The 16,465-nt window shown below is 43.0% G+C and overlaps 1 protein-coding gene across 1 annotated transcript; it reads right to left on the reverse strand.

Annotated features, from left to right (window-relative positions):
- Nucleotides 1-6,452: 6,452 nt before the first annotated feature.
- Nucleotides 6,453-16,243, reverse strand: mutyh (mutY DNA glycosylase). Its single transcript, XM_007899895.2, is given in 14 exon segments — nucleotides 6,453-8,065; nucleotides 8,266-8,316; nucleotides 8,597-8,773; nucleotides 9,551-9,696; nucleotides 9,814-9,849; nucleotides 9,852-10,001; nucleotides 10,419-10,506; nucleotides 11,023-11,167; nucleotides 11,909-12,006; nucleotides 13,383-13,496; nucleotides 14,329-14,400; nucleotides 14,771-14,812; nucleotides 14,901-14,974; nucleotides 16,209-16,243. Coding segments are annotated over 13 exon segments (1,296 nt in total). The 5' UTR covers nucleotides 14,958-14,974; nucleotides 16,209-16,243; the 3' UTR covers nucleotides 6,453-7,945.
- Between the last annotated feature and the right edge of the window lie 222 nt (nucleotides 16,244-16,465).

The raw sequence follows: 16,465 nt of genomic DNA on the forward strand, positions 1-16,465 counted from the left end.
CATAACTCATCGTTCCCTATGTGTGTGTCTAGACAGTGAGGTTCAGGAAGCTATGTGGCTACGAAAGTTAATTAGTTTGTTGTTTTCACTTCACATACACAAGTGTGGCCTTCTCAAGGATTGTTGGATAGTGATCAGGATTAGGAACTCCGGCTTATTTTTCTTCTTCCCTCGCCTGGGGTACAATAACTAATTGTAATGTTCCAACCACTGCCAGGTTGAGATTAGATAACACGGGATGGACTGGGAATCGAATCTGAGAACTTAAGCGGTAGATTTATCAACCGAAGGCATCGAGACAGCCCGGAAATAAACAAGTTCAATCCCACCTCTTGATACTGTTGGAAATAAAGTGACATCGGTTCTTCCCGACATCGAGTGATGTGGAGTGGGAAACACGATTCAAACTACACTCGTTCCTCGTCTTGTTGGTCGGGAATAACAATAACAACTTTCATTTACATAATACCCTTCAGGCGGAGTAGTGTCAGGGAATGTTTCATAGCTGGCACCTGATTCTGTAATTCTATTCTTTAAGAGCTTTAAATATGGTCAATTGGAACTGTCAATGTCATCCAAAGGACCATCCAAAAACTTTGAAGGAACCGTTTGGGAACTCAGCTCACTTTAATTCACCAAAGCTTGTGCTGCACTTCAAATAGGTTCTGAAGGCAGCAGAGAGCTCCAACGCAATCTGCGGCCGCTCCACCCTGACTCATTGCTGCACCTTGTGTGAAGAACTGAGACAAATCAGCTGTAAAAATGCACACTATAAACACAGCATTAATGACCTCTCACCTCATGTAGGGCAATAACCCTGATTGAGCACCGTTGCCAAACCTGCCAAAATATTCTCCAACACACGGCTAAATACAACGGGAAGCACCCCTTACGGTGACGGTTTCACCAACTGCTCAACCTACTTCATCAAAATGCGGCGAGGGATCTCTTGCTGGAGGAGAAATGTTGGCTACAACTTCGACCTCAAGTTGCTTTTTGTTTAAAAAGACAAACGGGCAAACACATTAGATTTCTGCAAATGAACACAACATTTTAAAAGGCTTAAAACAGTCCCACTGGTGTTTGTGGGGACGCTGCTGTGCGCAATTGACTGCCGCGTTTTGCCCACAAAATATAGTCAATTCACTTTACAATATACCCTGTGAAGTGCTTTGAGACGTCTCGAAGACGTGATAAGGCGCTACGCCAAATGCAAGGATTTTTATTATTATATTATTATTATTAAAAGATTTCTCAATTGAAGGTGAGTTCCTGATTTTTGTTCCAGTCGAAAAAAAAGCCCTCCTTGTAATCGGGGGTCACAACACCACAAAGCAAGGAGCAAAAGGCAGCATATGCTTCTCTTAATGAATCTGTCTGTGGCCTCTGTAAGTACTGCACACTCCCTCTTCCTCCTCGATCCGCAACAAGGCTAATGGAACTTTTTAATTGAAAACACTATGGGACCCTCTTTAAATCTCAATGTTTTATTACGCTGCTCTCTTTTTTCAAAAAAAAAACTTAAAAAACTTTACAATGGTGTGGCTGAAATTCACTGACAGTTACTTTTTATTAGGAGTTTCGCAAGGGCTGCCAAAAGATATATGTATTAAAAAAAAACTCTCTCCCACTCAGAACAATGGAAAACAGGCGCAAGTCGGCCTCACGAGGTCCATCTTAAGGTGGAAAGAAAGGAAAATGTTAACGTTTCGAAATGAATGAGAACAAAACTCGCTTTTTAGGAAGATTTTGCCCCTTGACAGTGGCGTAGCCCGACACCGAGCCGATCAGCACGGTCGAAGAGGAAGGTGCTCAGGCGGGACCTACATGAAGATGGGGAAGGAAGTGGAGAGATAGAGGAAGAGCGTTCCAGAGTTTCGGGGCATAGCGGCTGAAAGCGCGGGACAGGCGGGAGGCCGGAGCGGGTCAAGCTCCTTTCGCTTAGGACTGTGACAGCCATCGAAGCGAGAGAGGAGACTTTCTTCTCTCCCCCGCCCCTCCCTCCCCCTCTCATACGTGACTTCAAGACAAAGGGGTAGAAATTCCCCCAAGCTCTCGGTTTGCTCCATTTTCTGATCATTTCGGCACGGCCGAATTTTTTTGGGTGGGAAAACATGTACAAGTACAGTCTTAATTTTTTAAACCGGTTTTCTGTCAATTCTTTTAGATATAAAGTGAATTTAATTATTGCAGTGGATGCAGCCTGACATTTCGAACGCTAACAAAGTTACAGCTGAATTCTACAATTTGTCAATTTCTGGACGCGCTGAGAGGCTAAGAAAAATTGGGGGGAGTTTCGATCCAGTGGAATTTTCTCCTCTGAGCTCACAGGAGTGACAGGATAGCCCATCAATCCAGTCCCGTCAACGCCATTACAATTCATATCCAATGATCAATTGGAATAAGTTTGAAGCGAGCACGTTGGCATTTATCAGTAAATTGTTAAAATACGTCGTCCAAAGGACTTTGCAACATATTTTGTGAGACCAGTTCACCTCCCAACCCCCAATGTGGGGAAAGGAAAATCAGAGGGTGTTCAGTTTCTGGTATTAAAATAATTTAATCATTTGTGATCAGCAGCTATAAATGACATTTCCCACATATTAGTTCAAACATTTTTATATCCAATATAGCTAATTTTTTGGCAGCGAACTCTTTACTAAAATTGCTATAAGCTGTAATGCATTTATCGACCCAGCAATTTGATCCAGCTGGTAACATATAATGTAACTGATTAAAATAAGACAAGACAAATATAAGGAGCAGGGGTAGCTATCACTAATACAATTTAATCAGCTGACTTCCTATTAAATTGAATATCACATCACAATGCCAATGAAGATATTAATCGGTTCATTGAAATCATCTTGGAAACAAAAATCTATGCAATAAATTTGTGACTTTTATCCTGAGTTTGAGTTTTCAAAAATGTAACAGGATCCAACTGTACCGAGTACCACTTTGTAGATGTTTACTTATTTAATTTATTTATTAAATAGACAGTGTTTATTTATTATTAAATAAACAAGATTGATTGTACAAAGCACATTGTTTGGGATTTAATAAAACACCAAATGGACAGTGATCAGATATTTCATTCCAAACTGTTGTCATTGACCAAGTTGGCGCTGAAATAGAATCTTACATCACAGGACTAACGTTAACTGTAATAAACTATTGCCATTTAAAATGTCGGGCTGTATCCATTGCAATAATTATCCGTGTAAAGAATATGGATGAATATCTGATTTACGGCGATTACATTCAGCAGATGCTGGTGTCAGTCTGGTTTAGTCAGTGGCACAGAGTCAGAATGTTGTGCATTCGTTTCAGATTTCCAACTGGTGAGTTTTTATATCTTTTTGTATTTATCTCCACAGAACAATTCGATTTCTGGGAGAACTGGGAGTCTTGGGAGGAAAAATAACAGGGAAACCATCCAAGAAATACAGGCAAATGATACACATGCTGCAGAAAAAGTGTGGTGGTGATGTGTGGGAAGCCCACAATTTTCACAGTGCATTAACCAGCCAATTACTTGGCCAACACAGGTTCGGTGAGGTGGGGCGGGGAGGAGGAGGAGGGAAGGATGCTGGTCATTAATACACAGATCAGTCAGTTATTTAATCAATGAAGGTGCTAAACTGTGTCAAAAACTTCATGCATTGAGCAGATTTTATGCCCACCCTGGTTATTACTGGAGGATTTTTAATAAGTTGAATTTTAATGTGGGTCACTTGCAGAAACTTAGAAACATAGAAACAGGAGGAGGCCATTCAGCCCCTCGAGCCTGTTCCACCATTCTATAAGATCATGGCCGATCTGTACCTCAACTCTAATTACCTACCCTTGCTCCTTACCCCTTGATATCTATCCACCTCAGTCTTGAAAATGTGAATGGATCCATCATCAGCCTCTTGGGAGAAGAGTTCCAGATTCCCACTACCCCTTTGGGTGAAAAACTGCCGCCTGATTTCACTCTCAAATGGCCTGGCTCTAATTTTAAGATGATGCCCCCCCTTGTTCTGGAATCCGCCACCGGGGGAAATAGCTTCTAGAAGTGCCAGTCTGCCGGTTTCCTTTTCTGCGGAAAGATACACAACATTTTGTTTTAATAAAGAAGTGGAGATCCTCACTTACCTAAACGGAAATGTTTCAAGAATTGCAAAAGGGAAATAAAATAAATGGAATACAAAACAAAGGTCAATTTTTTAGCTGACAATTTATCATTAAAACATGTCACCGAGGGCAAGTGCGTTGTATGAAAAAAAACACTTTTATTGTAAGTGAAACAATCTGCATTTGTAAGCAAAACCAGCCTTGCCTTATCAAAAATCAATATATCCATTATTAAACTCATAAATGACGATCTGTTTATGAGGCATAGAAAAGTTTTCTCCAGACAACTAACTGTGCTACTACATCAATCCAGCACAAAGCAGACTTTACCTACATCTGCTTCCCTTCAGACTTCTCGTCAGGCCTTGACTTTGTTTTTGTTGTGGTGTAATAGTCGTCAAGACATTTGCACATGATGCCCCAGTGACTGGCTCTTGCCATGCATGAGCCTTTAGGTCTATTCCACACCCTTCACTAACAACAGTGACCCACCTGCATGTTACATCCTTATAACGGGATCTCTCACTCTTAAGCACGTGATGAAAATCTTAGCGTCTGTCACCCGATGGAGCACTTTGTTTTTAACCTAATACCCTGCTGATCGTACGCTCAACACAGTACAAAACACACCCTGGAGTTGTCAGAGTGAGAAATGTTATTTGAATAAAAATGTATTCTGCTCATGTGAGCCTTAATATGTAATACCAGAAATGCTGGAATCCACAGCAGGTCGATTAGAGGTTAAAGACCAGTTAATGTTTCAGACGTGACCCTTGGTTGGGTGAAGGTCGGGCTGGGGTGAGTGCTTGTGTAGGACTTTGCAGTGAAGGTCAAGAAAGCAGAGGTGTTTGGGGAAAAAAGAATTAAAAACTGATCGTGCCACAAAAAGAGGAGTATCGGACATGGTGGAATACCGTCAACACGGCACACGAGAGCGGTGAAAAAGAAGTCAAGTTCCAGGACGTCTCAGTGAAACAAACCTGGGAGAAGAAACGGACAAGAGGAAGTAAGGATTAGTCCTGTTACTGGCAAAGTTAACATCAATGTTGAGACGTGCAAAGGTGAAGGATTCCCAAGAAAAAGACTGATACGACAACAAGCAACAAATTACACTGATCTTCGTGTCATTAACCCCTGCCGTTTCCTTTTGCAGGTCTCCCCCTTCTCTTCCCCTCCTGCGAGCCACATTCCCGTTCTCTGACGGGCTTCACCTGTGATTTAAGAGCACCATCTAGCGTCTCGGGAAGGAAATACGGATTGCCGTACCTCAATGCCACCTCTTACACGTCCGTCTCATCAAACAAGAGGAATTCAGACAAAAATGGCTCTTGGCCCATTCTCCTAGAAGAGCAACCCAACTGCCTTTCTATCACAGCATCTGGACGTCTTCTGAATGAGGGTCCTGGCACCGAGTGCCTTTCTGGGATCCTATTATCTTTTGCAGTTGAACATACTGCACTTTCACACAAGTTATACTCCTATACTTGAACATGTACAGCACACCGCTACACCTCCCACACTCGCAGGACTTACACCCAGTAAAGAAGTTTCAATAGCTTGACAAGTTCCTCATATAATTCTGCAAGTAACTCCCACCCAAATGTCACACAGAGCAACTGCCTCCACAAATTAGTGGGTACTGCAGCCTGGATATGTGGCACCAAGTCTTGATTTCCTCCTGTTTCCAGCGCAATCGCAGCAAAACAAGCACAATGTACGGTACAGAATGGACATTGAAACGTAATTGTCTTAATTCAAAGGAGCTCAATGAGTGGAGCACTTTTATCTTGATTGTGTTGCTCATTAAGGTGAATTAGTGTGGGATACACATACCAGGTGCAGAGATTGATTTATTAAATCTCGTGGCTGAATATTCACAAACAGGAGTTTTGTGTTTTGAAGGTTTGGGGACTTCTCAAAGCGCATCACAGGATATACTGTAAAGTGTAGTGACAATATATTTTGTGGGTGAAACGCAGCAGCCAATTCTGCACAGCAGTGTCCCACAAACAGTTGTGGATCGAGTGACCAAATTATTATTTTTTTTTGAAGGGATTATTACTCCCGGAAAAGTGATCCCCCAATCGCGTAACAACCGGGTTCCTACTTACTGCGAGGTGAACAGAGGCGTGTGGAGTAAGGAAATATATCCAACTTTTCGCCCTGTCCAGGAATCAAACCCAGGTCCTTTTGCTTGCGAGGCGAGTGCCCTAAGCACTGAGCTACAGGAAATCCAAAACTTCTTTTAGCAACACAACTCCCTATAGACTATTCTCCCGATAGTCACCCGGTTATTAACCTGATGAACTGAAGGAAGAAAAAAAAAACACAACTTGGATTGAAATCATTTATTCATAAAAGTAAAAAATCATTTTCAAGTTACAAAAAATCATTGCATGGGTTTAAAATAAACACAGGTAAAATAAGTTTGGAAGACTTCGCAGATCCAAGAAGAGTCACATTTACTCATTTAAATAAGGACACAATTCATCGAGCTAAAGGAGGGGGGGCTACAAATCCTCCCTCTCCCCACCCCCACTCTCCTCTTTAAATGCTTTGAAAAAGAAACCTCAGGACAACACTAATAATAGTATAAGAATTCTTTAAAGACCGTCTTGGTTGTGAGAGTAGCATTGGGAAAAGGGTTTGCCTTACCGTTCCTTTGAAATTAGCACAAGTGAAGGTTTGACAAGTGTTTGATGGGACGACCAAGATTGTAATAATGTCAGCCTGACATAAGCGAGTGTGTTACTGACAATAAAGCACTCAGTTGACGAAGGTGGTGACATGGAAAGGAGAGAATAGAGAGAACAGCGACCTGGGAATGAGTCCAATTTACAGTGACCAGTTGAACATTATAAGCCACAACACTTTGGGTTGAAAAATTTATAACAAGTCACCTGAGTCCTGTGATCAGATTACACCCTCAAAATGACTCCAGGGTATTGTAGAGCATAAACAAGGTTAACCCTGGGTTTGTTTCTATGTCGGCACTGACAGCCAGAGCCACTTGAGACATTCACAAAGAAATACTAAAATGGGAAATATCCTTACTCTTAAATACAGCTCTTTCTCTCTCTATATATATATATATAACAATATATTCAATATGAAATAATGGATGCAGCACTTAAAGATTGCTGATGTGTAAGTTTTCTTATTAAAAGTGACGGTAGAGATCATAACACTGAAGAGCACTGTATAAATGTTTGAGAATCGATTCCATTGTTAATTTACAGAGCAGTATTAGAGTGTGATTTTGCCCCACTTTAACTTTTTTCTTTGTGTTTGGGGAGCATGACTGGAGAGTTGGTATATTCCACTGTTTGGTGGCTTGCGAGTGGGCAAAAGGACCCATGATTTAACTGTAACTTTACTGCATTGGAATTCCACTCATGGACACATTGAATGTGATAAGTCAGTGAGAGATGAATGTGATAGAACGGGCAGGTTTAACAACAGGAGCTGATTAAAATACACCAAGGTACAGACCAGAATATAATGGATTACACTGACTAACCTCCGCAATGGAGAAGGCTACAGCATTCTCTGCCTTGGAAATTACCCTGTCCTGTATGATCACACAGAATCAGCAGCAAGGGCCCTTTTAGGTTTATGGTAGTTTTCAAATCTTATGCTCCAACAGCCAATGGATGACTTATGACGGTTTGAGCTGGTTATGAAATTAGCACAAGGATATGCTGCCTGGTCTCTCTGGGTCCCTTGCTTCCCTTCCCTCTGACATCCAAGTTAGGTTCCCTTATAGTAGTCAAAGCTGGATGCCCCGAGGTTATTTGCAGCTAAGCCACTCTTACTCAGTCATCAACTACAGAGACTCTTTTGCAGGAGGCTTGAAAAACATGTCCAAAGAAAGCTGTCTCCTCCCTCTGTTATTCCCAAAATCTTCTTCCTGCTTCCCTTCCGGTCCACGTTTACGTTTGCTGCCCTATACAGGCATCAGAGATACAGTTAATAATATAATAATAATAATACTCCTAGCTATACCTTCCACAAGATCCAGATCATCTAAACTCCACAGCCTGGGTGCTCTCCCACACTAGGCTCCACAAACCCATCCCCCCATCCTCAGAATTGAATCAAATAAGAGGGAAAAAGGAACAAAAATAAACTTAGTTGAGGTCATACCTTGCCAGATGATTTTCGCTCTGCACTTGAGTTTTCAAATAAGCGGAATATCTGAAGATTGTGGAGACAATGAACCACTGACATGCTTCAATCAAAACACAAGCACAAACTACTAATACAAACAAAAGCTGTATTTGATACAGCACCTTATCACATTGGCAAAGCATAGGACTTACTGTAAGATGCATTTGTATGTTATACTTTACAATGTAAAGTACTCCGTTCTTTTATTTAGTTCATAATATTCATTATAAAGGTCCCCCTTGTTTGTTTCAGTTCCCCTTGATAGGGTTCAGCACACTCCTCAGCTAAACCTGCCCAGTGCTCTTACCTTTTTCATGGCCGTGGAGACAGCCGATTGATGAAGCCCGTCTTTTGTAACCCAGCGGGAGGAAGAGGAAGGAGTCTCGGTTGCCTCCTTCTTCACAGCAGCAGCATCAGGCTCTTCACTGAGGAAATGAATGTACACACGATAGGTCTGGTGAATGTGAGAAAAGATATGCACAACCTAAAGGAGCAAAGGGAGGGGGAAAAAAAACACTTTTAGATAGTATTTAAAAACAGAAGTCTCTGGGAAAACTCAGCAGGTCAGGCAGCATCTTTGGAGAGAGGAAAGTGAATTAACGTTTCGGTCATCGTCGATAATCCACGCAAATCAATTGAATACAAAACAATACTTGGTGGAGTAGTAACATATCCCCACTAGGTGTTGCTAACATGCAAATACCATAATTTCTATATTCATGGGGCTGAAGATACCAAAGATCAGGAGATTGTTATTGCAGTAATATCTTTTGCACTGATCAAAACTGCAGTATTTAGTGCTCTATTGCTGAACTAAGACATTACTCCGATTTTCTGATTCTGGATTTAGTATCTAACTAAAAGGCAATCAGAATTTTCCTCTCTGGCTGGGTATAATTTTTATAATACATTTTTTGTGAATATTGTGCTCATCGATATGGGGAGTGGGGGGGGGGGGGGGGGGGGAGGAGGGTTAGTTTGGGATGAGAAGGGTGGTGAGATTCCAGCTCTTTTGCTGTTTCTGTGCTCATCAAGGTGAAGGGTCAAGGCGTTAGGAATTAAACACTTTCCCCCCTTGAGTGGCTGTCCAGCGTCAGCTTTAAGCATCTGCCATCGCCAGGTTATTTGGATCCGGGACAGATTCGGCCGACGTGCTAAAAGCACAGATTGAAGGGAACCGAAAGACGGATGGCAAACAGAAGTATCCATTTGATTCTGCTCAGTTCTTTAGCTGTTCTCATCGACTCTTCCAAGCGCTCACCTCCCCCACGTGCTGAAGATCTGCTGGTGTGGTCGATCTCCCCAGCAAACTGTTGAGCCGATCTGAGAGGATTTGCTTTTGCTCCTTTTCGGACACCTCGGTCTCTAGGAAAGCGCAGGGGAACTCCCACATCCCAGCCAACAGCCCTGGCAATGAGACAGACACCACAAGGGGATCAGAGATCATCCCCAACACTGGTACGGTTACCCCAAAACTAGCCAAATCCTCATGGGAACTGATCATTTCTTCACCCCATTAGATACCTGAGCTTGGCCTTTGTACCAGAAAGTATTCCAAGCCCCAGCATTTGTCGGCCTCTCCACCACACAGGTCAGTGTCCTCTCCACCCGCGGGGGCTTCTTCACCGGTTTCCTGGGAAAGTTCATGACCCCAAGGCTGCCGTCCCAGCACTGACTGGCAGGGAAACATAAAGAGCAACTCCCTGCGCTGCCTGCGGGGTTAAAGCAGATACATGAATGATTAAGCACTCACAGGTGTCAGATCATGCAGAGTGAGGTTAACACAGTGTCAGCAGTGATAACAGCAAGATGCAAGTTAATGGCAGGTTCTACATAGAAGAAAGATCACTCTCGGGTTTGGCACCAAAAGCAAATCCAAAAAGCTTAGTAAGAGTTTCTTTACAGAGATGTGGTGAGAATGTGGGACTCACTGCCAGTTGCTACGGTTGAAGCAGATAATATCATCATATAGGAGAGGAAACTTGATGTATGCTCGAGGGAGAAGAGGGATATGGGAGAGGGGATTGGGAACCTCAACATGAACAAGTTGGGCCAAAACTCATCATCCCATGTGGCCCCTGAGGCAAACTAAACCATGGCAGGAAAGTATTTCCAAAAGTATTTCTTACCACACTCCTCAATATCCAGCATGGAAGGCAGTTCTGATGTTGTTTTCCCAAGAAGTTTCTTTGATGCCATTTCGAGCTCATTTGCAACCTGAAAGTTATGCTCATTTATGAAATAACCCAGGACTCCCACTTGTCTTCCTGCATTGAATCATCAGTTGCTTGCTTAATGCATAGCATTCAGCTACTACGTCCCTATCCTCTGGAACTCTCTCCCTCTACCACTCAGTCTCACCTCCTCTCTATTTGTCTTCAAAACCCACCTTAAAACCTACCTCTTCTACCGTGCCCATTGTCATCTCTGCCTTCCCCTCACTCGCTTTACATCCGACATCATCGTTAAATATTCTGAGATGTTAAGCTACTTGAAGGGCGCTATATAAATGCAAGTTGTTGTTCTTGGATAATTATTTGGAGATGACAAATTTGCAGGGCTATAGGGAGAGAGCAGGGGAGTGGGATTCATTTGGATAACTATTTTTAAAAAAGCCAGCACAGACACGATGGGCCGAATGGCCTCCTCTGTGCTGTATAATTCTATGATTCTGTTCTTTTGCATGTTAAAATCTCATCAGCTCATTAAGTTAAGAGTATGTATGAAACCTACCCTACGGTAAGCCCTGCAGTGAGGTTGTGCCGGGCACTCTGGACAAAGAGGAGCTTTGGGAGTACAAACAGTAGCACCCAGTTCCATCATGGCCTGGTTAAAGTCTCCTGGTCGAGCTGGGTCCACCAAGGTGTTGGCCAACAACCTGCAATAAAAACAACACCACAAAGAGCACAGCCTTAACACAGATGTGAGATTACGAGTAGTTCATGCCAGTGGATGAGCCAGCACCATCTTACGGTCGATGGAATGAATAGCTTCCTCCTACCCTGTGATTTAAATGATACGCTCAACTGTGATAGAGCCAGCAGGGGAAGGAGGCCAACCGAAGATTTTCAATTATTGTCCAGACAAAGGGACAGAAAGGCTTTAAATTGGAGAGTGAATCGCCCACTCCCACCTTTGTAGTTACAAGCAGAACCTGGGAGCAGGTCACACACGCTTAGCTGCAAAATTATGTAAAGAAATCTGAAAAAAAGGACAAAAAAAGGGGGCAGGCCTGCCTGATGGCCAGTGTTGCTGATACTAATGGAATGGGTTTAATCAGATGCCCACTCGTAATCTTTACACAAAGACCAAGACATGCAGCATTTGAACACACAATACACACCATGACAGATTGCTACCAGATGACAGACATCCCAATGTTAACCTGAACAATGAAGAGCTGCTGAATGCAGAACAGTAAACAAGAGGGTGGATAATGGCAGCCTGAACTGGCTCCTGTATCTCCAAGCCCAAGGCCTTCAACTCTCTTGTCTGGGGAATAGTGCAGCCTCGAGGGCAGAGGGAACAGAACAATCTAAGCAAGGGAAGGAAATAACTAGCAAATAAGGAGACTTTCTTGCCTGTCACACACATACATTAAATGTCTAGAGCAGATTACCAAAGTGCTTCGGTCACTGCTGGGCTGGTGCTGTCTGCTCCGATCCCTCTTGTCCGAGATAGCACTCTGATAACGTTCCCATCGACCACTCCAGTTACCTTTAGAATAGAAAAGGCTCGAATACACTGAAATATTCTAGGATGCAGCATGTTCACAACTCAAACAGCAAAGTCATCTGCATCAGAATACAAATTAATCGAACTCAGCATCTAAAAGCAGTTCATAAAAGTTATGCAATCCACAAACACTGCCTTTCGCCCACAAAATTGCAGTCAATCCACTTTACAGTATATTCTGAGAAGGGCTTTGAGACGTCCTCGACGAGGTGATAAGGCGCTACATCAAATGCCAGGATTATTATTAGACTTTTCTTGTTCTGTGCCCACAGATTAATTGGCAAGTTATGTTTTTAAAGGGATTTCTGTTTCTAGCGGAGGTCTTCTGCATTCAGGGATGGATAGGACCAGCAGAAAATGTTCCCCTGAACTCAAATGACGGCAAGCCATTGCTTTGCCACGTAATGCTTAATGTTCGTCACCAGGTGACGCTGTAACAAACCTCGTAACAGAATTGGGGAAATGCAGCTTCAAGAAACGGTACTTCCCCTATTTCTCTCTCTCTCTCTCTCTCTCCTCTCACCCCACCCCAACCTCTCTCCCATCTTATATCATTAAACTGTAAAACAGAAAAGAAGAAATAAAGCAGGTAGCTTCAACTGTCAATTGGTCAAACTGGGATAACTTGATCTGTTTATTTTCTGGTCAGCCGGGAGTCTGACACATGACAATATCATGCACGTATATAGCGACCTTCAACAACAACATGCCCTCCACGCTGGGTCGCTTAATAGCGTCTCAGGGCGCTTAACAGTGGCGGGAGCCTGACTTCCCTGGAAAGGGTATTAAATGTCTTAAGAATGTCAGAAAACCGAGCACATTCGGCACGTCGGGTCCACATTTTCCAGACAGTGCAAAAATCTGCCATGTCATATACTTGGCCCGAGCTACTTCCATGAATAAAAATACTTTACATGAATGGAAACAGTTCTTCCTGAACTATAAACGCAATCAGGCAAAACTACAGCACTACTGAAACTACAGTAAATGCTTCCTTCCCTCCAGACATTTCCAGCAGACCCATTAACACAGAACTCATTGTACCTCGACCTGCAAACATCCCTACGTGCTCCACATGGTTCTCAAGCAGGTACTTGTGCAGTTTTCTTTTGCAGGAGTCCATATTTCCATAGATCCTCTATTCAGTGTGTTGATGAACGAAATGTACTGATCAGGTTATTTTACTGAACAGGCAAAGGCTACATTTACCATAAAATACCACAGAACACCTTGCGGCAGCAAGAGGGCAAGACAACATGCAACAAGGTGTTAGTTTATTCTCCTGACCTGGGAGAGATGCCCAGAATGCAATCACAGTAGAATCTTCCCAGAGATGTGCTGATTCATGGTTTTCTCACCTGCCCGAATGCAATGGAAGCAACAGCACCGGCCGTGTATCTCCCGACCCCGGGCAACAGTTTCTGCAGCTCCTCTGCGCTCTTCGGCATTTCACCTTTGAATTCTGACACAACCTGTGAGGAGGACGATAATCTATTATAATCCTCCATTTTCATGTCGCTCCTTATCCCATTGTCAAAAAGCACTTCACATTTTCCACTGTGGAGCGAAGTGACTTGCGGGCACTGCAATATCTCAGAAACAGCAATGAAACAAACAACTCATGTTATCTTAGGGACTAATGGCCAAGTCAATGGGAGAAACTCCCTTCTCTTTTCAAATAGGGCCATGGGCTCTTTAATGTCCGATAGGCAGCTAGACAGGATCTCAGATTAACAACTCATCTAAATGCGGGTACCTCCAGGACTGCAGTGCCAGGCTAGACGATAATCTCAAAGTCCTGATGTGAAGCTTGAACTCACATCCTTCTGACTTTGAGGTGGGAGTGCTGCCAACTGATGCAGGATCACACCCTATATATATTCCAAGATTGTACAGAGCTGCTCAAAAACAGGTCCACCAGAATGGCCCAAAGCAACTTCAATTCTGCTTTTGAGAAAATGACTGGTCAGTACTTCCCAGAAGAAGTCCATCTAACATTGACAACTCAAATTTGGGTGATGCTTTCCATAGCAGTGAGTTTTGGCACACTTCATGATAATAATAATAATAATTCTTGCAATTGATAATGCGCCTTCTCATGTCTTTGAGACGTCTCAAAACACTTTGCAGAGTATACTGTAAAGTGTAGACTGTATATGTTGTGGGCGAAATGTCCATAAAGCTAATGGGATTTCATCACCAAGTTGCCTTGAACTTAGACCCATGGAGCATCACCCTGATGTTGCAAATCACGGGCACAATGTTCCCCGAATTCAGTGTTAAAATTCCTTCTGCTGCTGTTACCTTCTGAGCTCCTTCATGCAATCTTCTTCCTCTGGAGTAATATCCGAGTCCCGACCACATCTCATTCACTTCCTGCAGGGATAGTATGAAGGGGACGATACATTACAGAACAAAACCAGTCCCAAGCCTCACAGAGGCACCTGTGAAGACGAGAAAAGCAGATTTTTTTTCGCTCAGATTTAAAATAAGGAAGAAAGAAAAACAATAAAACCACTAAAAAGGAACATATAGGATTCCATTTGAAAACCTCTTAAGTTTTTGCATGTTAACTTTGAAAATAGAATCCCCGCAAACTACGTATTGTGTAGAAACGTAAAATGAAATTGAAGAGATCTTTGACATTTCTGAACTCATTTCTTAAATAAAATGTGTTTTCTCTCTCTCTCTCAGTCTGGAGCTGCCAATGTCAATGGGTTCACAGAAATCAATACGAAGGATGTACCTCAAGGGTGGCTTTGGAGAGATCCTGCAGAGTCGACCATCTCTGAAAGTGATAAACAACACCTCCGTGTTAGACTGTGACCTGCGCCAACCAAAACCCTTCTCAGAATGAGAATTCAAGCAGTCCATACCTGCATCCATTTATTATAGTAGTCAATCACCGTGGCGACCTGCGTTTGTTGCAACATTATTTCAGACACCCAAACTGTGACGAAGAATAAAAGAGCAAACATTTTAAAAATGTTTACCTGAATCAAGAGCGCTTGGTCTGTTTTTTTATATCTGCTAACATCGCTGCTTTAGTTTGTTGTTTCCCTGATATATAGGTTGATAGGGTGAGTTTCTGCCTTGAAAAAATACTTTGTACTCACACCTACAAACACAAGTGATGCTCTGGATCCTGTTCAAATTACAAAGAGAGTGGCTGAACAAGTCAATGGCTGAGTTACTACTCAGCATTTCTTGTGCTTTTGGGAGCAGATGGTTAGTGCAGCACTGGAAGGAGCCTTTGCACAAGAGCTGAGGAACAACTTTGTGAACAGGAAAACTGACCAACAACAACAAGATTTCATTTATAGAGCGCCTTTCACGTCGGGAGGATGTCCCAAGGCGCTGGACAGTTGGGTCGGGACCCGAGCATTGGGGGGAAATGGTGAGGGGAGGGAAGGGAGGGAGCGAGGAGGGGGGGAATGGTCAGGGTGAGGGGAGGGAGGGAGCAGAGAGTCGAGAGGGGAGCTGAAGACTGAAGGTCAAAGAGAAAGGTCTTGAGACCGGCCTTGAAGGAGGAAAGGGAGGAAGTGGCGAAGGCAATGGGGAATGGAGTTCCAGAGCACAGGCAGCAAACACAAACTCACTTGCCAACTATTTTTTTAAAAACTAAAGGGATTAAGGGAAATGGGAATAGGGCAGGTATACGGAATTAGGTTAGAAGATCAGCCATCATCTTAGTAAATGGCAGGGCAGGCTCGAGGGGCCGAATGGCCGACTCCTGATCCTATTTGTTATGTTCTTACGTAATTGTTTTCTATCAGTTGCGTTCGAAAGATGCAGAAGAAGAAGACCTTGTGTAAGAAGATGATGGAGCACGGTAGACAGACAGGGAGATGAGTGCAACCCAGCTTGCCTCACCCATGATTCTGAATGGGAGCGAATGACATTGATACCACAATAATTGAGCTCAATAAGCCCAACGCAAGTGAATACACAGTGATGGGAGAATGGGCTTAAGCGCTGCGACTCTCTTCACAGTGAGTTCCCAATCGCAGCTGGAGGAGTGGGGTGGGGCTCGGAGCAGAGAGGGACCATTAACTTGCCCACTCCGTTTAGCATGTTACACAATTACAATGGCAGAAGCTTGGGAGAATGCAAGTGCGCAAACCTGAGAAGGGAAGGCAAAATATAACCAATAATGTGGAGAAGAAATAAAATAGCCCCAATACCTGAATAAGCCCGTTTGTTCAAATCAGACACTGTTGTAACCTTAAAAAAAAAGTGGACTTTTATTAAATTTATCAAATACTGCTAAAGAACAAAAAAATTCTACTTATACAGTCAAACAAACAATCAGGGAAGTAATAATAAACTTGATCATACCAGTCTCCTCCAGGGTAAATCCCGTTTGCTTTTATCATACCACGAGAGAAGGCTCGTTCTAAAGGAATGGATTTCAGCAACATCCTTAAAGGAATGGTACCCA

Source organism: Callorhinchus milii, unplaced genomic scaffold, assembly GCF_018977255.1.
Source record: "Callorhinchus milii isolate IMCB2004 unplaced genomic scaffold, IMCB_Cmil_1.0 Scaffold5, whole genome shotgun sequence".
In the NCBI taxonomy this organism is placed as follows: Eukaryota; Metazoa; Chordata; class Chondrichthyes; order Chimaeriformes; family Callorhinchidae; genus Callorhinchus; species Callorhinchus milii.